The sequence below is a fragment of the Poecilia reticulata genome, chromosome 7, assembly GCF_904066995.2.
Source record: "Poecilia reticulata chromosome 7, P_reticulata-male-v2, whole genome shotgun sequence".
Classification (NCBI taxonomy): domain Eukaryota; kingdom Metazoa; phylum Chordata; class Actinopteri; order Cyprinodontiformes; family Poeciliidae; genus Poecilia; species Poecilia reticulata.
In genome coordinates, this window is record NC_088836.1 from 5,697,532 (window position 1) to 5,723,449 (window position 25,918).

At 38.5% G+C, this 25,918-nt stretch overlaps 1 protein-coding gene across 3 annotated transcripts; it reads left to right on the forward strand.

The window, feature by feature from the left end:
* The first annotated feature begins 2,307 nt into the window (after positions 1-2,307).
* rbbp8l (retinoblastoma binding protein 8-like) lies at positions 2,308-25,918 on the forward strand. 3 transcript variants are annotated; one of them, XM_008412844.3, is made up of 16 exons: positions 2,308-2,746; positions 3,189-3,252; positions 3,374-3,491; positions 8,191-8,285; positions 8,394-8,436; positions 12,687-12,782; positions 13,592-13,704; positions 13,837-13,912; positions 15,019-15,200; positions 15,298-15,341; positions 15,876-15,952; positions 16,602-17,319; positions 17,413-17,506; positions 20,319-20,386; positions 20,466-20,658; positions 24,795-25,918. In XM_008412844.3, the coding sequence occupies exons 4-16, from the start codon at positions 8,213-8,215 to the stop codon at positions 24,854-24,856; spliced, it is 1,839 nt and encodes a 612-aa protein (XP_008411066.2). In that variant the 5' UTR covers positions 2,308-2,746; positions 3,189-3,252; positions 3,374-3,491; positions 8,191-8,212; the 3' UTR covers positions 24,857-25,918. The 3 variants fall into 3 exon arrangements, with proteins under 3 accessions (XP_008411066.2, XP_008411067.2, XP_081464774.1); XM_008412845.3 differs by lacking the exons at positions 3,189-3,252; positions 3,374-3,491 and having other exon boundaries at positions 2,309-2,746; XM_081608648.1 differs by lacking the exons at positions 3,189-3,252; positions 3,374-3,491 and having other exon boundaries at positions 2,310-2,746; positions 15,022-15,200.

Genomic DNA, 25,918 nt, shown 5'->3' on the forward strand with positions numbered 1-25,918 from the left:
TGCTGCTCGCCTGTTAACAGGAACTAGTAAAGCGGAAATATGAGTTCAGTTCTGGTTTCTCTGCAGCGGCTTTCTGCTTGTAACAGGATACATGTAAACATTTTGCACGTGGTTTTTAATGGTGCTAATGGTTTTTAATGGTGTCAATGGTCTCGTCTCATCACTTTTAAAGGATCTTCTGTGATATCAAACATCCACAAGAAGGCGAAGGTCAAAGAACTGGTTGATCTGATATGTTCTGAGGTTCAAGCAGAAAATTAGAGGTGATAGTTACTGATCCATATAAGTGTTGCTCATAATCCCAAGACCTTTACGTTTTTTTGTAGACCCACCTCTTCTCTTTGACTTTTCAGCTAAATAGGGCTTCATATCTCAACTATTTCGTTTTTTTTACATTGTTTGTATTTTTTTTTCAAACAAAATTTTGTTCATGTCTTTTGTGTATGTTTTCTTGTTTTGTTCCTATTTTCTTCTACTATCAATCATTTTATTGTTGTTATTGGTGTCAGTCTGCTTGTACAAAAAAATTTGACATTGACAACAGTGCCGAGATGCTTGAAGAGGAGGATTCTGGATCAAATGGTTTCTTCAGTAAGTCCATAAAAATCCACAGCTGCTCATGCCGAGAAAAGAGGCTCAGCAACAATGTCAATGAAAGAGTCTTTTGTAGCTCCTGAGAAGGTCTGCGGTGTCCATGTGTTTTAGTTTAAATGAATTAATTCAAAACTAAGCTCACAGCTCCAACTTGAACAAGTTGCTAAGTGTGAAATAAAGTTTAAGTATACATAAATATGCAGGTATATCTCAGTAAATTAGACCATATGCTTTGATGAGCCTCTTCAGTCAGATTAAAAATACCTTTTGAAAATAATCTTTAAACAAATATTGAATAAAATCACGTAAGTCGTCACTGGGAGTATTTTAGACTCGTTTCTGACATCTTTTATCCACTTTATGTTGTCAGACAGGTTATGCTGAAGTGACTTTATCGTTCTTCAGGTCTGGCACTAGTTATGCCAGAGGGGAAATTAAACTCAATTTAATAAACGATGGGATTAACCTCAATAACTCCCAACTGAACACAAAGACACTCACATAGGGCAAGGTTGGTTTGTGTGGCTATTTGACTTTAGTAGATAAAATCATCATTTGAAAAATGCTTTCTGTGCCTGTAAATGTTTTCTGTGCCTTGCATTAAAGCGAGTTTGATGATCCGACGCATTTAAGTATGAAGAGTAAGAAGAGTTATACCACAGATTTCTCAGAATTAGCCTCCTGGATGACTTCCCCAACCCTTAGATTTCTTCACCTGATGTCTTGGATTGCTACAAGAATTAGCTGGAACACTTGTCTCATCTGTTCGCACACACACACATACAGACAACCTCATGTTCCACCTCTTTAGTAGCGTGTCATGGTGGAGATAGCTGATATATTCCAAGAAGTACTATCTGCTTGTCCTCTTCCGGGAACCAGGTTCCACACCTGTAGCTCTATATTTAGTTCACATGAAGTTTGGTAGGTCGGGTCAAATAGTTAAAAGTTTTCTTTTAAGATAAATTAGCTACTTTAAAGTGAAAACATATGCTTAGATAGATGCTATGACTGGTATTACACTGCCAAATGATAAATTAGCAGCGTTTATGTGTCATGAAGTCTTTCTTCTCACACTGGCTCTGCTCTCAATGTTGGTTCGAATAAACCCAATGGTGAACTTCCACTTGGAATTCGTTTTAAATCCACTGACCTCTTGAAAGACTTTTAGAATGTTTCCTGGGACCTTCTCAGGCTTCAGAATGAAAATAAGCGACCAAAAGACACGAGGAACGCGTCAATCCCTCCATTGTTGTAGGCGTGCGTAGCGCCATAACCAACAAGGGAGTGGCAGGTCATACAATGACAATAAAGATGCCCGGCTCAGTCCAGTAGAGCCGGTCGTGAGGAATCTGTCTTCGGAATCAGGAAGACGAGTTTTTTTTTTGTTTTTTTTCAACATCACACAAGACATGAATCGTGTCTCGTCTCTGTGGCAACAGACCGTCCACTGCAGCTGTCTGCTGCCTGCCCGTACATTCACATACCAGTAGTGCCACAGCGTCTTTGACTGTTTCAAACTCCGGTCTGAAGCCTCTTCACAGACAATTGCTTAATTTTATATCAGGACAATGAATATTGTCTCAGCAGGCAGTGCCCATGTTATTACTCCTAAATTTATGTTAGAGTTCAATTATTTAGTTAATTCCATTGTCACACCAGTTTTTTTTTGTTTTTTTTTTCTTTTTTGCAGTATGGCATGCAGGAAACAACCCCTGGTTTAGATAAACAGTCACTGGTGCCTACATTGGATATTTCTGTTTCGTTGCTTGCTTCTGTCCCTTTATCACCGTGGGCTTTCTGGAACCGGTTTAACCAGTTTTGTGGGATTTCAGCAGAACAGGAATATCAAGGGAGAACTTGCCCGGGCCTCAGTGTTTGTGTTCCTCAAGGGGAGGACCAACCCAACCGGTTTTCTCTTGGTACAGAGATGAGAGAGTGAGAGAAAGAGAGAGAGAAAGGAAAGGTGGGTGGGGGGGTGAGTGTGAGTGCATGGGGCGTTCTCCTTCACCACAGTCTCTTCTGTTTCTCCTCTTCTCCATTGCGTGTTCTGTTCCCTCTCTCTATTTCAAGGCCACTTAGGAGTTCTGAACGAAGAGGCAGTAAACGGGACAGCAGGAGCGCCGGAGCGAGAGTTCCCAGAGTGAGCGAGGTGAGTCTGGAATTGGCAAAGGTCGGACCTGAAGGCCAGGAGAGATTGGCTGATAGATGGGCAGAGGAGCTGCTGGTAGCTACTGCAAGGAGTAAACAACTGTACAGGGAACTATTTAGAAGTGTCGGTTCAACTCATGCATATGATTGAGGATTTAATTTGGAAGTTTGAGAGTTTTATGGATGTTATAAAAACTGCTCACTAATATTCTGTATAACACAGACATTGTATATATGTCACGACAGCACGCCAACATTTGAAATGTGTTTGTTTTTTTATGTTGACAAGATTTCTATTACATCAGATTTTTTTCTTTTTGCAATAAAATTTTAAAAACCGTGTCAATAATTAACCCGGCAACCACATCCTTTTGGCACATGTCTTCCTCTGGCTGTAAACAGGACTGAGTTAAAACTCCTGCTCTGTCCCCTTTTCTCCATAGCTCTGTAATTGTACCTGTTGCTGACTTGGACACCAGAACTTTCTCCTTCTCCCAAACAACTGAGGTTTGGTTTTGCTCAGACTCCAAACTTTCCCGCTCTGATACAAACCACTTGGCAGCAACTGTCTGCCTGAGAGCAGCAGGAGTGAGGCGTGTTTCCCATTGTGTTATGGGTTTCTTCACAGGTGTGGAGCATCCCGGGCGATGTGTTTGCAAAGAACATGCTAACGTATCTTTCGACTGACTGGGAAATTTGATGGAGTTGCAGATAGACTCTGAAGCCTAGTGAACTTGAAATACGGGGTGAGCAGTAATAAATTTATATGTGTGTGTGTGTGAGAGAGAGAGAGAGAGAGAGAGAGAGAGAGAGAGAGAGAGAAAGGGTGTGAATAATGATCTGTGATAGCAGAGCGAGCTAACTGTGGCAGGCAGGTCTTTTCTTGCTCTGCTGAAGTGATCTGAACAGCCTCTTTCCTGACATATCCTGACATGTCAAGAGAACTGAAACTCCACTGATCAAAATGCTAAATATTAGCACTTGACTAAATTTGGAATACATTCAGGCACAAGTTTGATGGCAAACTGTGAGTCTGTTACACACAATGAATCAGACGAAGGATGAAATGCAACACGACAGTTGTATTTGTCAAATCTATGCAAGAAGACATATTTTTATTTGAAAAACATAAATCTTTTTTGTGGTGTTCAGACTATTTTAAAAATGAATGGATTTCATACTTGTAGGTGAATGTTGCCTGAGGTGATTTCAGAGGACCAAAATGTTGATGAACTTGTCAGATTAAAGCTCTGTTATTGAAGTTTGAAAATTCCCAAAAACTTACGTTTTTACCAGCTTTACTCTCAGCAACGGAAAATGAACATTTTCATTTTCCATTGGAAATGGAAACTGAAAGGTGGGGTACTTAAGCTAATCATTAGTTCTTTGATAACCGAATGCAGAAACTCCAAAAACATCAGTATCTGTGACAGAGAGGTTGATCTAGCGGTGGGTTACCATTTCTCCCGCAAGCAAGAGAAATGACTTGTGGTTTTTTACCAAAGCCAAATGAGAAACTCTATAACAACTAAAATATGACGCCACTTTATTTTTGCTTACACTTGGTGAAGAAAGAAGTTTTGCTCAGTGACTTCTTCAGTGGTTTTTGTGTTGCTTCCTTCAGTGGTTCATCTGATTGTAAATCAGGGATGTGGTTGCCAGTTAATTATTGACACTGATGTAATAGAAAACCTCTCAACATAAAAAAAGCACATTTCAAATGTTGGCATGCTATCATGCCAACATTTAGTGGGACAATCGTTTGTTTGGTTGTCCCACCACAGCCAAATAAATGGTTGTGGTGGGACAACCGACCAAACGGGTTGGTTCATTTGATGCAGTGCAGTGTGAAAGTGAACAGCACCAGTTGAAAATGTTACAAATGATCCAATCTTGGTCCCCAATCAAACTACTGACCACTCACTTTGTCATTCCCTCTTTGGGCAGGACGCTTCACCCCCTTTGGCCGCTGGCGTTCTGAGGAATGGCTTATTGAATGGCAGCCTCACTTCTCTCAGTCTGCCCCAGGGCAGCTGTGACTACAAAGTAGCTTACCACCATCAGTGTGTATGAATAGGTCAATAACTGTGCATATAAGTGCTGCCCTTTTACCATTTACCCTCCATGCCCTAGACACCAAGTCACCACCATGTAGCGTAATGCCTAACTGATCATTCCACTCTTCTTCACCTGTGTTTCTGTGGCTTTGCAAGAGTAGAGTAGCCCACTCTACTGTCACAGAACCAAACACTATGACAAATATCCTCATTTTAATTTTTTCACTTTGCTCAGTGTTCCACTATGGGAGATAAAACTACTCCTGCATTACATGCTAGCATTGAATCTGAACATGGCAACAGTCCTGATATTCCAACCTCGAGCCCACTTTTCAGACATTTCATCTCTTTCTTGGTGGTGCTTCTGTCTGTGCCTCATCGTCTTCCTCCATAGCTGCTAATAGCAGCAGGCAATAATTAACAACTCATTGGAGGAAGTCATAGCATTGCACAACACAAATAATCATCTGACAGCAACACAGTGTGCTAAATATAAAAACATTATTTAATGAAGCCCTGAAGAAGATAATTTGCCACAAGAAATTAAAAAAATTGAGGTAGTCGAATTATTCAATGAAATCGTTACATCCCTTTCCCAATAGGTTCGGTAGCACTTCAATCACAGAATACTAAAAGTAACGGTCTGTTCCCTCACACTAATACTCAATTGCTCATGTAAAAGTAGTCAAAGAAGCCCTTCCATTCAGGATTCTTCCAACTACTTCTGGAGGGCGACTTTTAGCAAATGTTACCTTTGAAGGGTAAACAGAGCCAAGTGATCCAGGCGTGGATGAGAAATCTGTTCTTGTGCTCCAAATATATAGTCCCAACAAATAATGAGACCACGTTTCTCATCGTAAACCCTGAATTCATCCAGGGTTACGATGGCCACCATACGCTTGCCAAAATTACTTTCAGTCCCCGAGTCAGACAGGAATAAAGCAGCACCCATAATCATGGGTGTCCCAGTGCATTCAGCGAATATCTCTGAAGACTGAAGATATTCGCTGCTTCCTTTTTTTTGGAGTTGTGATGGGGCACAGGTGAGTTCCTGGTGACATTGATAAAGAGCTGTTGAGTGTGTAATGATGCTGTTGAAGCTTGTTGGTGAATTTAACACCAACAAGCACTTCAAATCTGAACAAGTCAGTTTGATCATCCTTTTTATAACCTTCTCTTCCTTGAGGAAGAAGGCAGAAAACAACGAGGAGAAGACGGGAATGGCCTTGGGTTCACACGTTAATGTCGTTAGATATGTTGTCAGGCTGCAACATCTAAAGCCTGCAACCTCATGTGGGTGCTTGTCTCCTTGATCTTTTTAAAAGACTGGACCAAACCGAGTTTCAGCGTACTGATAGGACAGCTTTCACAATTTCATCTTGGTGCTTCGACTGCTTCCTTAAAAGATCAGAATGAGATCACACCTTTATTTCTTTACAAAGAGCAGGGCTATGTGTCATTTATGCTTGATGTGCTATAACATTGTGCCTACAATGCAGACTGATTGTTCAGCATAGCTGTACAATTTTCAGTACGCACAAGAGGTGAGGCAGTCAGAAAGAGAGAGAGAGAGAGAGAGAGAGAGAGAGAGAGAGAGAGAGAGAGAGAGATTCTCTCGCCCATCCCATGTACTTTATCTCAGGTTTAGAGAAGCCTTTGGTGGGGAGCTGAAACCGGCTTGACCAGTCATGACTTATCTTGCAAGCTGAAAAAGCTGGTAAAAGCTGCTTTCCTGGTGGCAAGGCTCTGACCACCGCCCAAGTCATGTTCTTCCCTTTCTGTGTCCCAAGTTATTCAACATGGAATGCCAGGTTTCACACATTGTACAGGTTGCTGCCCACTGGGTCCTGAGCAGTGTTAGAAAGTAGAACGATCTTTGAGTTACGACCCTTCAGCAAGGGTGGAGGCCGCAGCTGTAGCAAGAGCTCCAGAACGCAGAGGTTGTCTTAACACGCTAGTATGTGAACTAAGGGTAAGGTGAGCTCATTGCAATTTCACTCCATGCAAAATTAAGCCAGTCTTTACATGTAGGCAGGAAAAAGTAAGTAGTTAAGGAAATCGTTACCCTTTACCAAGAGTTTGCAGCCAGAACACTTATTTTCGAAGCTCTTGCTCAGCGCAGTACAGAACTGAGACTTTGTCCAATACATAACACAGCAGCAAGCGAGCCTGAATGCACAGAACTTACTTCTGAAGTTTTTCATTCATTCAGTTGCATTTATATGTTCCAACCCTGATCATTTAATAATAGGCAGTAGAATGAATCTACCATACATATAGTCGCATCTTGATGTGCTCCAGAGCTACTAAGCATGATCATCTTTTAGAAACACTGAACCCAAATATCAGAAATTCTGTTACTGGCTCTTTTTTGAAAAGTAATATACTGCATCTCATTACAGCTGCCACTATTTACCCTGTTAACAAGCTTATTCTTATTTAACGAGGTCATCACTAGCAGATTTGCACACATTAGTAAATGGACTGAACTTATACAGTTCAGTCCATGGTCATTTTGACTGTTCAAAGAGCTTTACAAGAGTAGGCATCTTGGGGCTAAGTGCCTTGCCTCTACCGATGTGCCAATAGGAAGCTGGAAGCGAACCTACAACCTTCAGATCACAAGACAACATATCTACCCACGGAGCCACAGTCGTTCCTGGAAACACAATTTGGGACAAGCCAGAGAGTGTCCATATAATTATATAATAAGGTGTTGTAGAGAAACACTGGGAGCTACAATCAAGTCACAGCACTTACAATAAAACAATGAGCGACACCATGGCACCTGTGGAGAAGAATTTCCTGTGGTTCTTTTGGTAAAATCTGATCAGAACGACCCAGCTCTATAAATCCACACAGTGTGACTCTGAGCTTCTTACTTAGCAGCATATTCCTCTTCTGTTTTTTTTTCACTGAACTTATATTATGTTGTATGTTGAATTTACTAAAGGAGTGGAAAGTTTCTTTAATTTATTTATTCCTGTATGCTATCATTTGAAAATGCTGTCAAATTTATAGTGTGTTGCGTTGTTTATGCATTAGAATCATAAACTGCAAGCCAAAGTAGCACACCTGGCAGGTCCAGTCTAACTAGTTTTCCTCCATATATAAAAAAAAAAAAAAAAAATCACTTCCTCATGAGAACCTGGGGACTCGTTGTCAGATTCCCACAAACAGTCCTCAGGCTATAACGTTCGTGTGTTTAACTGTTTCTTGTGAGTGTTTTCACAGGTTTTATTATTTCGTAATAATATTGGATTAAGGGCGCGGTGCAAGCTGGATCCAATCTTATTGTCGCAAGAAAGAAAATCCTGTTTTATTCTATTCTTCTGATAGACAATGATTAAAAAAATAAAAAATAAACACTTGCCTTTTTATCACACAGTTTAAGTGAAGTTCAACTGTGAATGCTGGAAATAATGGAGAGCTTTAAAGACCTTCTGCAGAAGCTGCAGGAAGCCCATGAACGAGAAGTGGAAGGTGAGGGCTAAAGATTCATGAGCATTGCAAAGATTGTTTTTTTTTTACATAAATATATCACCATAAGTTCTGATAGTCATGAGTACGTTTTATTTATTTTTTTATCAGGTTTGCAGGTGAAAGTCAAAGAGCTGTCCAACAAGAAGGGCTGGTGAGTAGACTCACGGTTAGAAACTGAAGACAGTTAAAACGTGAAGCGTTTTCAGATCAGACAGGGAGGCGGGTGGGCACGCCAGACCTGCACCTGGCTCCGTGTTCACTCACGTCATTTGCTGCATGGAAGGAAGGAAGCTCATGTCGCGACAAGTCTGTTATTGAGTCACCGAACTTTTGATTCTTCTTGGAACTGAGAGAAAAGGGAAAGGAGATGGGAAGATTATTCAATGTAAGCACACCTATCATATTAATAACAACTTGACAAACAATTAAAAATGATTAGCACTTGATTAGCACTTTTAAACCATTCAGAAAGTGTAATGAAGATATTAAATATTTTCCCAGTGGATCTTTATTTACTATAGGAGCAGGTGGAATATGTCAATAAAACTCAGTTTTATGAGGTTACAGAACATGCAAGCTTTGGTGAAGATATGTCAAACTCTACGTGGGATAAAACTAATTACTGTATTTTCTGCACTATAAGGCGCACCTAAAAACCTTCATTTCCTCAAAAGCCGACAGTGCGCCTTATAATTCGGTGCGCTATATATATGGACCAATATTGAGCCACATCAGGTGTAGCAACTACGGTAAGCATTTTTGCCCGTAGAAGAAGAAGCGCGAGGTGCATGCTGGGATAGTTGTCAGAATGCTGGTTTGTAATCTATTAATAAAGTTTGACTGACCTATCTACCTACCGACCTGATAATCAGGTCGTCTGCAGGTCATTTAGCACCACGTTCTCCAGGAACATGCTGTGGACAAACGGAGAAGGGTCACCATCGTCCGGCCACGCCCCGGCCCAGTTGCGGAAGGCTCTCCTCACCGACCCGAGTCGGACTGTTTTGTTGACATTCTTTATGTCAACAAAGTGGCTTTAGACATTCATCCGGGGTTCTTCGACTAGGGTTACCAAGGGACCAGCCCCTATACATTTAAAGCCTGGGGGGTCGGAGGAAGAGAGACAGAGACTGCGGAGGCAGCGTGTCGGTTGGTCTGTGTTATCCAGAAAGCAGTTGGGCACAATATTGCAACACCAACACTGTGAGTAAAACAATGACTGGGACAGCCTACTATATAAAGTACTCGGGGGGGGGGCACTTCTTTATTATTACACATCCACATTTGTAGAGTATGGAACAAATCACGTCCCGCATAGGTTCAATATGGGACGGGCGGCAACCCTAACTAGCGTCTATTCTATGCGCCTTATATATGAAAAAAGTTTTAAAATAGGCCATTCATTGAAGGTGCGCCTTATAGTGCGGAAAATACAGTAACCTTTAATTTTGTTACTTAAAATGAGATTAAACAGCAGCTAAAAAGTGAGATCTGATCAAAAACACAGTCCTCTGCCAGCAGCTCTGTGTGGCTGCAGAGAAGACAGTTATTATTATTTTGGAGAAAGTCAAGTGTTCATTTTTGCTGGAAGTTTTATAGACTCAATTAAAATAAACAATTCATTTCCTTATGATGAGCTTGCTTAGCTAAAGTCCATGTGGACAAAGTTGGAACAATAAGAGAAAAATTATCATCTGATAGTCTGGTAGACTGAGTTCGAACACTTGTTACATTTTCAGCTGGTGCGGTTTCGCTTTCACACCGCACTGCGTCGAACGAACCAAAACTTTTGAAAAACGTGTTCACTCCCTGGCCTGTGGTGGCGCTGCACCAAGACTCACTGAAGAGAACAACACGAAAAGCTCTGAAGAGGACATGAACGCAACTTCTTTCTTCACAAATTGTAAACGAAATTGGTGTGGTGTCAATCACTCTTCAACGCTTAGCATGAGCCATTTCTCCCTCTAGAGTTAGAGATCTCCTTGTTTTTATTGTATTTACCCAGAATGTTCTGCACAATAGTCTGCTTCCGGTTTTTGGGGGGGTTTCCGGTCCGCTTGGTGTTCACATGTACATTAGAACCGCACCAGAGTTCACTTCAGCAGAACCAAGACCTAGGTTTGAAGGTGGACTGGAGTTTGCTTTATTTTTATTTTTTTGGACTGCTCATTCCCACCTCCCCAAACGAACCGGACGTTTCTAGGAAAGTTTGGTTCATGAGGAAAACAAACTGTTTGGTCTGCTTTTGACTAAGGTGAACTAAATAGAGCTGATGTGAAGGCACCCTAAATCAAATATTTTTACTAGTGATTGTACATTTAAAATAAAACATACTTACACAGATACACACAAAAACAAAACATGGACATGTTCAAACTATGCACAAAAAAATAAATGGGAATCCTATTCATAGTGGGGCTGTAAAACAATACATTTTGGTCTTAGAGGCTTAGGTGGAAAAAAAATAAAACAATAACGCAATCTCTCTATCACAGTGCAGTCCTACTAACTGATTCTACGATAAAGAAAATGCAATTTGTTCTACTCCTCCGGAGTCAGCTCTCCTCTCAGGTTTTTCAGACATGTCCCTCCGCTAGCAGACCAAGGGGACAGACCAGGACACACTGGAGTATCTGTCTCTCGGTTCAGTTCTCGGCTGTGGTTATCATTCAGATTTATTTTTCTGACCACAGTTCTCCCTGGAAGACAATGGTTCCCCATATTTGCTTCCAGTTTTTAAAAATGTGTTGGACAGTTTTTAATTCAACTTTATTTTCTTCTATGTTTCCTTTCCTTGATGCCAATAACTTGACCCTTCTTAAACATACAAACATCTCTTCCACGGCCACAGATTGTAAGCTTGGACATAGTTGTTTAAGAAATGAGAAACTACCCACTGAATCAGTTTGAGTTAGATAACTTGTTCCCAGCTAATAGATAATCATCCTGCAGTAATTATCCAGTAGGACAATATTTGCTTAGTTAGAACCACTTCTTTGGTCATGTTCGTGTACATCTAATATTTTCCAGAAGGCTCCTAACATTTCCAGGTGCATCTTGTTCCCTGACCGGGACGGGTAGAAACCTCAAAGAGGAATATGGAAATTCCTGTTTTCTGCTAAAAGTCTTGAACTGTCTCACAGGCTGAATAAACCACGGACATGTCTTGGCATGATATGAAAGAACATTTCCTTTTAAATAGCTTCCTTTGTACTTCTTCTTCTTCTTACATCATTTTAAACATCTCAGAGATAGTGAGCATAGCCAATGCAGCTTCTGCTTCACTCAGTAGCTGCATCTATACCAAAGAGTGTTGTTATCAACATGATCTGGTAGTATTCACTGATTTTAATTCAAATAAAAAATAAAATAATATTTATTTATTTATTTATTTATTTTATTTTATTTTATTTTATTTTATTTTATTTTATTTTATTTATTTTATTTTATTTTTTGACCGACCAGCCACAGGTAAGGACTAATCATGCTGACAATCAGATCAATCTAGATGATTTGGTGGTTCAGTTTCCTGAAGTTTCTATAGCAAAATAACATCATTTAAACCAAACTTGTACACTCAAATCTTAGGAAATTAATGACAATCAAACTTTTTTGCTTCTAAATGAATCTCTGACAATTTTTTTCTCTCAGTATTGTGACTAGAGATGCACCAATTTAATATTAATATCTGTATTGGTCCTGATATTTAAAACAATTCCAGAGCCCTTCTGTCCAATCCATAAGGGCAGATCTGTTCAGTAATTCAATGCTTCGTGTTCTGAGCAACATCATGCTTTATTATTTTTACATTATATTTAAAATTTCTAATTACACTTTCTGAACCAGTAGAAAGAAGGTTTGTTTGTTTGTTTGTTTGTTTGGTTGGTTGGTTGGTTGGTTGGTTTTTGTCAGTTTCAGTTTCTTTATTATTATTTAACATTGACGTTTTTACTCCTAATTGCGCTGACTGAACAAATTAATGTTGCGTTGTTTTTACAAGCTGGCTAAGCTATCAGTGTATTTAATTGTGTTGTACAGGTGGAGAGTTATCAATTAAATCCAATATGTTTATGTCTGTGTTTAAAAAAAGACATGTTTTAAGTCAGTTCAGCTCTGTTTTTATGTATCGGATTGGTATCGGGTCGAGTCTCAATCTCAGATATTGTATTGGAATTGGAAGTAAAAAAACTGAATCGGTGTGTCCCTATTTGTGACAACTAGCAAATAGAATTAGTTTAGGAAATTCTTGAAAAAGAAGAAAACGTTTGGTCTGATTTGACTTCAGACAGTGAGAACTTACAGAGTATGTATCTTTTTATTCTGCGTGTGTAAATTCATTTGTATGTTTATGGAATTTGTTTGTTTTACTAAAACCCGACTCTAATTGTGTGATTCCAACAGCGACACAAAGCGAATGGAGGAACTATTCACCAGAAACCAGCAGATGAAAGAGCAGCAGAGATTACTAACGGAGAACATCAAGACTCTAGAAAACAGGTTACACCAAATTAAAACCTAATGTTTTCTGTTTTGTAAAGGTACTTGAAATACCAGTGGCATCCAGGTAGTAAAAGATGAACTCAGGAAAATTAATAGTGGCTAAAACTTAGGAAAGTAACAACACAAACTAAGCTGAAAAGGGTCAAATAAAAAGCTGAAGCTCTAAAAAGGTTGGAAGGGAAATTAGTTTATCTAATAACTGTGAGCACCATTAGGGGGACCTTAAAGATTTCAATGTGAAGACTTTCTTTGAGATTAGTAAGATACAAAAAGATGAAAACGGCTTTGTATCCCTTCTGCTGGTTATACATTTATTTCAATACCTCATACTAACACAAAAAATGTTTTATTGAAAATCATGAGTTTTCTCAAAATTAGCTAAATTCAATTAAGCGAATGTATTTTCTTATTTCCGATTTGCACAGTTGTACGGTCAATGGAAACACAGCTAGAGTTAAGCCGTCATTTTTACTGGGACTTGAAATTATATTGTCATGTAAGATGATGTTGGTTCAGACGACATTTTTCCCTTAATAATTAAAACTATTATTTTAAAAGGTGCTAGAACTATAGCTTCAGGTGCTAGGGTTGCCTAAACTGACAGATTTTTATTTATTTTATTTTATTTTTTTACAAAAACAACTTGCTTGCAATGATAGCTGATTGCCACACAGTTTAGTTTTTCAAGTGTGGAACAAATCCAGCTTTTGCAAAGAGATCAATACACAAGCGCCTCCTAAAATATATGAATTTGGAGCATAATTAGCATAAAATTAATTTGCGTTTTTTTTCTGCTGTGTGTTCAGACTAAGAGCCGGTCTGTGTGACAGATGTACGGTAACCCAAGAGGTGGCCAAGCGCAGACAGCAGGAGTACGAAGCCTCACGCATACAGAGCCTCCAGCACATCTCCCTCCTTGGTATTCCAGATGTTTTTCCTTTTATAAGCATCACTAGCTTCTTCTAAAAGTCACTTGGTTTTTCAAATCTTTTCTTGTTGCCTTTATCTAAAAAAACCTATTCTTTACTGTGACTTGTTCTTTGGGTTTTAGCTGGAGAGATGACCAACCTTCGGAAAGAGAATCTTAAACTTAAAGACGACGTTGCCAGTTTAAGAGCAGTGCTTGAGTAAGTATGTGATGTTTGACTGGAAAGGTTTAGGTTTCCACTTAGTTCAGGTTATTATAAGCTAAAACTACAATAAGGTTTAGCTTATTGTAGCTAAACCTACAATAAGCTAGGTTTAGCTACGTAAGTAAAACTGATGTTTTACTTGTTTTACTTACATCAGTAAGTAAAATCCTACTTACTGATGTGGGCAGTTTAGGTTATTTAACCTTTTTTTTTGTACAGTTTCACTTATTAGGAAAACTATTATTGCTGCACCAAAAAGGGATTTAGATAAAAGTGCAAATTAAAAAAATAAACGTGACATTTAAAACTGAATTCTAAGGAGGTTGACAAGCAAGAACAGCAAGATTTCAACTTAATCATCTCTGGGTGTCATAACTAAATGTGACCAATGAGGATTCAGTATAATAAAGTCCATTAAAACTGTCTTTTACCAGAGTGACCATCTTTGCATAATGTTGTTACCTTGTAAACGACAGACTAAAATGCAACAGAACTTTTGTGTTTTATTGTCCTGCCATTGTCGTGTAATTTGGACCTCGGTCCAATTACAGTTGAGAAGCTTAATAACCTCTACAGATTAATAATCACTCAACAAAATCAGATTTGTTGTAAAAAGATAAAGTCCAGCTGATTGCATTGTCGTTCCAAACCCTCCACTGGCTAATTTCAGTTTGATATAAAAAATGCAAAGTCCAAATGATCCCACATTTGAGCTAAAAAAAAAAAAAAAGCAATAAAAACAAAGTCAGGTAAAAATTTATGCCATGTAATCAATTCCAAAAAAATACAATGAAAACTATGAAATCAGTTCATTGAAATTATTTGTATCCCAAAAGAAATCAATATAATCTGATTTGGTTTAGTAAAGTATTTTACATTGTCAGTTCACAACAAATGTCCCATATATCAAAGTCAAATTTAATCCAGTTATATATCACGTTTGATAAAATTCAAACGCATTGAAAATAATTTAATGTCATTTTAATCAAGTTCAACTAATTTCAGTAAAAATTCCATTAAGTTTACTTTAGTTTTCTTTTTAGCGCCTTCTTAAATTCGTCTTTTGTTTCTTCAACACCACCTGTTGGTGTGTGTCAAAGCAGAAGTCACAGCGAGCACAACAACAACAACAACAACTCTGTCGACGTCAAACCAAAGATGTCTCCTGACCTCCTGTCCCCCGGAGCTGTAACCCTGGTCAGTCCAACCATCAGTCGGTCCAGAGACCAACCAGCAGATGGCGATGTACTGGTGAAGACTGAGGCAGACCACAGAGGTGAAGGTGAGGCTCAGCAGAGAAGAAGGGCTTATTTTGTTAGAGCAGATTTTGTAATTTGTTCTCTTCTATCATTTTTTTCTTATTATTGATTTTTTTACAGAAACTGAATGCAGGCTGTTGAGAGGCACAAACCGAAGTAGTTTTGTAAGTTTTTTAAACACCTCTCTCTACTCTGACTTTGTTAAAACCTAAATTAAATTTTTACAGTTACCTAATTAGCGTGATTACAACTTCCATTTGTATTACTGCATTGGACAAATAAGCTAACAGTTAGCCCACACATGAGCAAAGGTGTTAATGTGTTTTCATACCTGACAGTCTGGCAGACCTGGTTTGATTGGGGACCAAAATTGCGACATTTGTTCCATTTCCAGCTGCTGAAATTCACCTTTACGTGGCTCTGTGTCAAATGAACCAAACCCTTTGAGCAACCTGTTCCCCAACCTAAGTTTTTAGGCAGACCAGAATTCGATTACGCATTCACACATCCCCATGTGAACAAGACCTTCTAGACAAACCAACTAGAGTTAAATTAAATCAGACTAAACAGTGTGAATGCACCCCCAGGTTCTAAAAAGTACAGCTATTACCTTTGGTATCATATTGTATTTCTTTTAATCAAAGAAATCTGGTAGTAACCTTGAAATACATTGTATTTCACTCCTTTTTCTCACACAGGAAGTATACAAGCCTCAGCCAACTTTAGCATCATCCTGGAAGACAGAACACAGAGTAAATAGAGGTGGAGAAAAGAGGTAAAAACTTTATCAGTGGGTTTATACGAAAATATCTTCAAAAAAGAAGGATTAAAAACAAATGCCAAAATGGTTTGATCCCCAGAAGCCAGATGAGGTTTTATAAACTCTTATAGACACATAGTAACATTTGTGGGGAGGACTGCCACCATTCCCAAATCCTGGTTTTGACTTGAACTAATGAATATAATCGCAGAAACCAAAGTGGCTGAAAGAATGTAGTTGACCAAACATAATGAACTCTTTAAGTCATTGACTGTCTGGACATTTTGAGGCATCTAAGTTTTTATTAATAGTTGTATTTTATTAGCAGGTGTCATCTGCATAAAAAGAGATGTAGCATATTCTGTGGTAGCTATACAATATGAAGGGCAACAAAATTTTTATATTCTCAGAGAAAATACAGCCCTTCCTACATCACGGCAAATTACATTTACATTATTATTTTAACGACTTCAAATATGCAGCAATGGAGAGCGTCATTGTTCAATAGAGAGCAAAGAGTACATCTACTGAACATGACCTTTAAGACTTTACCTCAATTTTGTTTTTGTTTTTTTTTTGTCCTGGTTTTCCCATCTTGTTAAAAAAAATAAGATCACATTCTTTCCTAATGTATAAATAACTTCTGTTCATTATTTCCTCAAAGCATCGAAGCACTTGATCAGCATTCCTCCATCCATACCCCACATCTTCGGAAGAAGTCCTCCTCCTCACCAGGTGGAGAGGTGAGACCAAGCAGACCCGTGATCCACGCTCCCATCCCCTGCCATCCCAAACCAATCAAGAGTGGCCCCGTCTCTCTGCCCTGGCCTCTATCTGAAGGCCCGAACTGGGGTCCCATGGCAGCTGTGGGAGCCAACCCGGCACTGCAGAACCCTTCCAGCAGGCTTCATTTGTCACGTCTTTCCAGCTTGATTCCACCAATCTCGCAAGCCACCACCAGACGGCATGGTTTTGGTTCTTCATGGCAAAGCCAAAAGCAAAGCTCGCCTCAGCCCCCTAAAGAGCCAACAGTGGTGTTCACGTTCAGAAGGATGCCAGAGAACATAGAGAATGAAACTAAGGCCATGGAGAAAAAAGAAAGCCCACCTTCCAAGAGTCAGAAAGTCTCTGGAGAAGAACTTAGAGAGAGCTCTGATGGACCTCTGGACCTCTCCGATCGAGCGAAGACTAAACCTAACCAACCTGGAAATGATGATAGTCCCATCGCCTTGCAATGCGAGGGAGACGCTCAGAGGAGCCCTGACAGAAATGTGAATACAGCGATACCTGTGTCATCACCTTCGCTCATTTCCCTCCCTTCTTCCTCCTCCTCAACGCCCATCAAACAAGAACAAGAGTCAATCAGTGATCATAACCATGAGGTATTTTCAAACTTCTTCACATCAAAATTAAACCTTTAAAAATTTTACCATGGTGAACAAAAGATGTAATGATGGCATTTATTATTGCAACAGGTTGAAGATCAAGACAAAAAAGAAGAAGCAAATGATAAAACAGCGCAAGCCAACGGAAAGAAAGTTCCTGTCCTCACTCTGTCATTACGTCCAGGTAAAGATTACGGAAATGTCTGCAAGTGCAAGTCAGTGAGCCAATTAGTCTGGCTCACTGACTAACAAATCTTCAATGCAAAAATCAAGCAAAGAGAAATAGCAGGATGCTACTGACCCTTTCAACTATGTCCCTTAATCATGTTGAGGTGGGAATGCGGGATGGCAGTATTTAGTAAAGCAACTGGAATTGCTTTCCCAAGTTGTTTTACCAGAAGTAGCCGGAAGTAGCACACCTGGCTCAGGCTCATAACCAGTGGTATTTATAGAAGTTGGAAATAGCTAGCTTAGAAATCAACCCAGACCCCGTTCATTCTGACGTGTTGACTTTGCCTGAATTCACCACGATTTATATCCCTATGTCATAAACAGTGTGTCCTCTTACACCAGAGCAGATTTAAAAGTGTACAAAAGACGACATGCTAACCAGTTTTCTTCCTGTTCTTTAACAAGCTTCATAGGAGAGCATGAGTTATTTTGACGTCAGTCATGACTGTACTATAAGCAAATCACCTCGAACATCTCAAAATGGTTTTTGCAACAAAAAATAAAGACATAAAATAAAGGTGAACTCATCGTACAAACTACAATGATCCTCGTGATGATTTTAAACGGCATTATGGAGAAGTATTGATGTTTTGTCATGCTGAAGGGGGAGTGTTGGAAAGGGTGGAAGCTTCTTAAAGAGATGGAGACCAATTTCCAGGTGTCAGATACAGCTATGTCATGAGAAGTTATTTTTGATATATACAGTATTTTCAAAACATTTAAAGTTACCATTACACCCCTAATACATGTTTTTTTTTGTTTGAGATGTTGTGTTTTAGAAAGAGAAAATGTCTTTGTGAATTGACACTGCTCTGATTGTGTTAGCTTGAGCCCCCTAATTGTTCCTTTTTGATTCGTTAAACTGAAACCACTCTGAGTGTTTAATGACTTAACTCAACCCCGCTATAAAGAAGCCAGAGGTTGTTTTATTTACTTTACTTTAAGTTCCTCCTCCTGCTAAGCTTGACAAACTAGCTTTGAATTTAGCCTATACAGATGAGAGCGGAAGACTCTGTCTTGAAAATCAAGTTCTGGGAAAGAAAGCTATTTACTGAATGCGTCAGTTCTCCATACAGCCTTGGTTCGTTAAAAAAAAAACTCCTTTCGTCATTGACTGTATTCCGTTATAAGTTGCCAATATCTCATAAAGTACCTGTTATGAGAAAACAAAAACTTGAAGCCACACATTTACAAACACTAAACAAGTTTTGAAATGTATTTGTTCTCATTGTCTGACATGAAAATTGGCTGAAAATGTCATCATAGTTTATAAAGCAAGTTATCTTATATTGCAGCATTTGCAATATTAATAGGAAGTCCAATAATTTGGGCTGAGACTTTAATTTATTCATTTTGAATGACTAATTACATACATTTTAACAAGTTGCAAATTTTAACTCAATTCTTAGATTTTTCATACAAAAGTCCTGAGCTGGAATCTTTTTATTTGTGTGTTTCTGGTACACCCAATAAATCTGACGTACAAGAAACATACGCAAACCACAGCAATGGATGACAAAGCTGCTTCTTCTTTTTTGTTCAAAACCGAGGAGTTGGTCATCCATTAGCGTCCTTAAAGCTAATGTCATCGCCCACTGTCCACATTTCTAAGGAAGTATTTTTTATAGAAGTTCCATAAATGATCAGGTGTTCCTGAAACACTTGAAAGCTGAATGGATATAACAGAACTTTGCACCAAACTGATTGTTGAATAATCTAAATAACAGAATATAGAAAGTAAATATCTTTATTTTTGAGCTCATATGTCTATTTAAGGAATAATTTAGCAGCAAAAAGAGCTTTAGAAGTAGTTTGAGTATATGGTCTTCAATTAAAACGTGATTCATTGTTAGTAATTAATTACAGACCCTTCAATTAACTCGCTTAAGACTTTCAGTCAAGTCCCACCACTACTGATAATAAATAAAATAAAATGTAAATATTATTATTGACACACATAACACATTCAATAAGCTTGCTTTGCATTAACTATTAAATGTTCAGCATGTCTTTAGTTTGTATAGTATTTGTTTTCGCATCAGTTTCCCAGCATAACCTCTAAGTGTCGCCATAGAGCCAATAACTGTACAAACGTGTGTAAACCAGCCAGAGAGCCTCACAGTGTTAATGAGTCTGAACTCTTTATGTCTGGTTATGTGCTTAAATATCCTTTCTGCATGAAGATATTGGTCTTTTGCCTTTTATGTCTTCCAGGACAACAACTTTCTACAAACTATTTACAGTTCAGTGTTGAACAGGACTGCTGTCCTATTTTAAGCCTCACAGGAATTAATCTAAATTATTGCTTTTGTATGTGTTCTTTGTCAAAATTAAAAATCAGTGTGATGTACTGGTTACTCCCGTTTGTTTCTCATCCAGCATTAGCACAGGTTCAGTATGACATATAATTAATAAATCTAATATTCATTCCCTTTTTTTGTTCTCCATATAACCAGTCCACCAGCACTCACCAAACCATAACAGCTTTTCCTCTGGGTCTGTTGAGTAAGTGGCTTAACAGGTTATTATGGAAATGTGTCACATGCTGATGTAGATAAGCAAGTTTGATTGTGAGAAATGCCTGTCAAGGTAAGAACTGTGAAAGAGTGAAGCAATGACTTCTCCTGATGTCCAGTGTTGATGTTCTACGCACTGAAACAAAGAAAAGCAGAACAAAAGGATGTCAGATTCCTTTAGCTAAACAGTTAGTAGTGGAAAAGCATATTTTGTGCTCCAGTGGTTCACTTATACTCATTTTTCCACAGCGCTGGTAAGGCTAGAGGCCCTAACATCTGCGCTACAGAAGCAAGAGTCGATATCGTCAAACGGCAAGGTAACCCAAACCAAGACACAGAGCTGATTGTGTTGGCAAACGTCTAAACCTAAAGCTGTGTCTTTATTTCTGCCTGTAGCAAAAGTGTCCTTCTGTCGCGAGCCCCTGTGCTTCCTCGGCATCGTCGCAGTCCTCATCTTCAACAAACGAGGCAGACAGCAGCCTAGACGAGCAGGAAGACAAGAGTGGGCCGGGTCAGAAGAGTAAGGCAGGCCGCAGGAGGAAGAGACTTCGCATAGACACAGAAACCGACAGAGACTCAGACACAAACAGTGAGTAGCGGGTTCATTTTTAGTCCCTGAATGTTAGACACATTGAATGTGGGTATTTCAGGGTAATGTGACCAACAGAACTGATAAGAATGAAGCACCAGAATAAAAAAAAGCTCACTCATTAGGAACCAAAGTAACACTTTATTTGAAGGGGGGTGAATAAGACTGTCATGACACTTTCATAAACATGACATAACATCTGTCATGAACATGAATAAGCCTTCATGAATATTTATGACTGTTGTCATAAAGTGTCATTTGGTAAATTATGACACTTTTAATACAAAGTTGACATTATTCAAAATGTATGTTATGACAACTTGACATTAACCAATAAATCATTACAGTTTAAACTTTACCTTTAATAACATAAAGTTACCTAATTTTTAAAGTGCAATCAGTGATACTTTTAGAACAAATTTATATCAGTAATGATTTCTTGGTTAACCAACCGCACCACTGTGCAGCCCACATGGAGAACATATAGTATTGTAAAAATTTCTTGCTGCATGTCTTTTAACTCCTCAGAAATACTTGTAATGCGCATGTCGCACTATTTATCTTGCCTTACATGTTGACACACTTTCTGCTATAATACAAGGTTTTTGTAAAGTTTTTCTTTTAAACCTTCAATATAATAATAAGCCTATAATAAGGTTTATAGCTTTATTCTAAACCTATAAACCTATTATATGTTTAGAAGAAAAACCTTACAAAAACCTTGTATTATAGCAGAAAGTGTGGTGGCCATCGTAAGAAAGAATTTCAGTATTCAATTATGCCTCATTAGCTGATCTGTACGTTATTGCAAGAGAACACAAAACCTATTGGAAGGCAGCGCTAAAGTATTGTGAGGGAACGCAATACTTTTTCAAGGTAAAGCAAAAGGGAATGAATCCTCCATGTCCCCTAGAGGGCTCCATAAAAAACACCTACCGCCACAATCTTATTGAAAAACAGGAGTTTCTTTTTTCAAAATTAGTCTGCTTCCACTAAACAAATGTATTTATATGTCAAATTGTGCAATCATTTTTCTAATAGAAAGCTCTTTGACTGTGTGAAATTAATATTATCTGAGTTGTGCTTGCTTCTGTTGAAGCAGTACATAAGTATCTCTAAAGTACTATCCTTGTAACTGTATGTTCTACAGCAGCAGGAAGATGATGCTTGAGCATTATTTACTGACAGTCAGATTCAGTGGTGCAAAATATAAAATCATAAACTTTGCTGGACTTTTTTTGTTTGTTTTTCATCATGTCTAATGTTTCGGATCATCCAGCTGATCTTAGCATAAGACAAAAAGTAACATTGTGTAACTACGCAAGTCATCAAATTATGGTAGAGAGGCCAGTTATTCCAACTTTGCAACCGACTGCAGGACAACATCTAAAGCATTGCAGGCCTCTCCTGTGTCAGTTTCAGTCAGTCTTCATGATTCAACAACAAGAAGGAGACGTGGCAACGATTGTATCTGTGGGAGGAGGGAGGGTTCTACAGCCAAAACCAGACGGATCGAAAATAAACGCAACAGCAAGTTTCACATTTGCAAAAAGACATCTTGATGATTCCTAAGACTTGTGAGAAAATACTTTTGTGGACTGGTGAGATGACATATTAACTTTTCTGAAAGTGACTCGATACATGTTATAAAATTACCAAGGCATTCCACAGAAATGAAACAGGATACTTACAGTTAAACATGGTGTTGGAAGTGAGACAGGGTGGAGCTTCATTGGGATCTTTGGGATCTGGACAATAGAGAACTACAACTTCTGTTCTCTCGCAGAAAAGCCTGAACTACAATGAAGGGTTGCCAGTTTGTGACCTCAACTTCAAACAGACTTGAGGTGTGTAGTAGGACAGCCAGACAGTTATTTATAGGTTCAGAAGCAAAATACTTATTTTCATTTTATTTTGCATGGTTCTTTTATTACTTAGGTTATTGCTAAGTAATAAGCAATAACCTGCAATAATGTTTGAGTGAATCAAAAAGCAAAATCAGTAAAATAGGGTAAATTATTTTTACAGTGGCACATGAAAAAGTCAAATTTATTACATCATTATTAACTCACTCAAGTTCTCTTGTTGTTCTTATTACTTGTATTTTAAAGTATTGCTCCAGGACTTCTAAGGGTTTTGGAAAGTGTGTTTTTTACCTCGGCTCTAGTGGAGTCATTTTAAATCTTATGTCTGACAGTTTGTTGGAAATGATTTTTTTTATTGTTAAGCCATAGAACTATAACCATTAAGATATCCCAGGGGGAAAAGGCCCTCAAGCTCCAGTGTTACATAATTTAACAACAAATACATATTTACACAGCATAATTTAACAGAAAATCAGATTTTAGCTTCGACAAGATGAATCCCAAATAAGATGTCAGCTGAAAACTGGGCATTCAGCAGTACGATTGAGGCATCTCTGTCTGTCAGTTCTTTGCTCTACCTTTCTCCCTTTTTTTCTTAAAGAAACAGCTCTCAGATCCTGTTCTGTTCATCTCCTGGAGACTGTTGTAGGCCTGACACTTCTCCTTTTGTCCTCCATTTGTCCACTTTCAGCACTTTTTAAGCACACCATGCACAACATGCTTGTCGTAGGTACTGGACAAAAACTAAGTTAAAAGAGAACCCAAGGAGCTTCAGGAAGCCTGCAGAAAGTTGAATTCTATTTTGAGATACTGCAACAAAACAAAAAGCTGAATTGCTCAGAAGGAAAATATGCATTTTGGTTATTTTTTTTGAATCACCACGCAGCATTTATTTACCGTTTCCTCTTATAATGTTAATGTCTATAACCAGACAGTTGTTAGTTTATTTTAAAAGTGAAACCACAGATGTACATTAGAAGCAAAATAAGGAAGAACAAAGTTAGTTTGTTCCATGCTACAAAAATAAAGTGCATGTGAATGTGTCCTGATTAACGCGTCGCAGGCAGCATTGTCTTTAAATGTGGAGATAAGATCTGCAGCGCTGCAGAGGTTTAATGTGGTTCAGTTCTGCAGAGAAAGCTACACACTCTCAGAATGACAGATCTCTGCTCTGCGCTACATGGTTTAGTTTAGGTTTAGTTTAGTTTAGTTTAGTCAGCCCCTCCGCAACATTGCAATTGAGATTGTTGCAGCCTAAAATGACTGATTTTGTGGCACATTTTTCACAAAGTTGTGGTCAAAGTTGCAATTGTTTTATGCTTTATCTTTCCCTTAACCCCGTCTTGCGAAAAAGTTTAAATTTCTGCACAGAACTTTCCCTAAAAAGACAGGATCTTAACATGACTAATATTTAAAGGAAGAAAAAAGAAATCCTCATCCCAGCTGCTTCACTTGTCTTGTTCTTGAAACGAATAAAATCAAGTCATGAGAAGTTGTCAAACTGCAGAAGAAAGAATTCCATCTCGGTCATTCAAGTTGACATGAACAGTAAAAAGAAATCCAACCGAACATCTCAAAATGGTTTTTGCAAAAAAAAAAAAAAAAAAAAAAGTTAAATGTTATCACTTAACTTCAGACATGGTTACACCTTGCAGGTTCAGTTGTCAAGAGACATTGTGAAGCAGTTAGTTATATTATCAAGGGACTAAATGGATTGGTCAAAATTCAGCCAAGTTTCAGTGATTGGTCAGTAAACAAGAAAAGGAAATGTTGAGGTGATTGGTCAGATTTGTGGAAAAGACACGCCCAAATGGTTGCCACGAGAGATTCAAGGATTTCTCAAACATGAATGAGTGAATTGAAACAACATTTTTGGGTTTATGTTTGATGAGGGAATAACATTATAATGTGATATAAAGCTAAAATAAAAAAAGAGTAGATTTTTGCATATTAGGTCCCCTTTAAAAATGTTCTGAAGGTCCAATCCTTGCTAGTAAATTGGCCGGTTAGAGTGTTTTGTGGGAACTAGATAGAACCAGGCTGGCCTTTATAACAAAATCAGAAGCTAATAAGAATATTTAATTTAAGCTAAATCCTTTACATTTTGACACAGATGTCCTGATTTTTAAGTTTAGTAAGCTTGGAAAGAACAGTTGTCGTTTTATCTCTTCCTTTAACTATTCCTAATCCTATACCCATCCTAACAAGGATTTTTCTCAGATTTTTTTTTCCCATCTAAAATAATTTAAAATCCCTTCCTGTTGTTAACAGAGATGCACCAGGAGAGAAGAATCAAGATCACAGTGAGGACCGAGGAGAGGAGCCCCAGCTAGAGAGGAGGATGGAAATCACACCTGGATGCTCAAACCGACGAGTAGTTACCGCTTTCCTCCCACACGGAGGCAGCGTGGCGAGATGCAAACCCAGCACTGACTCCATCAAACGTCCTCGACGGTCAGCCGCGGAGAGGAATGGCTTATTTGCATATTGTTTTATTTCATCAGCGTGACGCCTAACCAGCTTCCACTGCCTTTTTAGATCAGTTTTTTTGTGTGTGTGCAGAATCTTGATCAAAATATCACATGTGCAACCTAATATACACCTTTATTTACATGTAGAGGTTGTAACTTTGCAAATACAGGTTGCAACGATAAGGTAGGATTTAATATTTGTCACCCACAGAAAATAACAGTAATCTGTGGGTCTGTCACCAGAAGTGACAGACATCAGTCAGCTGATTAGGTATTATATAACAGGTTATTTTTGTGTTGTGTGTGCCTGTCTCTCTTTCTGGGTGTTCCTTTTTCACTTCTGGACATGCTAAACCAATAGTAGTGTCATCTCGCAACATGTTTCATCATAGCGAATGCTACATAGCAAATGTAGCTTGTAGTCGACGCAAAAACCGAGCGGCTCAGATTTTGGGGTGATAACTAATCCTTGACTCCAGCAGCTTTAAGAGTAGCTACACTGCTTAAACTCTGTCACACAACCAGCATGTGGAGCCACAAAAAAGTTCTTAATTCCTAGCAGATTTCTTCTGGTTTTGCTATTTTGTCACGTTCAAATCTAGAACAAATCTTTAACATCAAAGAATGAAACACTGAGTTACAAAGCAGTTTTCAAATGATGACTTCATTCATGGCCTCATGTGAAACATCATTTCTTCCGCTGTTAAAGTCTTCACTATCCTGTGACTGATCAGGGTTGTTGTTTTTTTGTTTGTTTTTTTGCTTCAGTTTTACTGTAGAATTAAGGAATCATTTAAACAGCTCTTGTCTCACATGATCTGAAAAACGAGTACATCATGCCCAGACCTACAGAAATGAATTAGTGTCATGTGTTGTATCGTGTTAAATATGAGGTCGGAATAAAGTTTTCTTTTATGATAATGA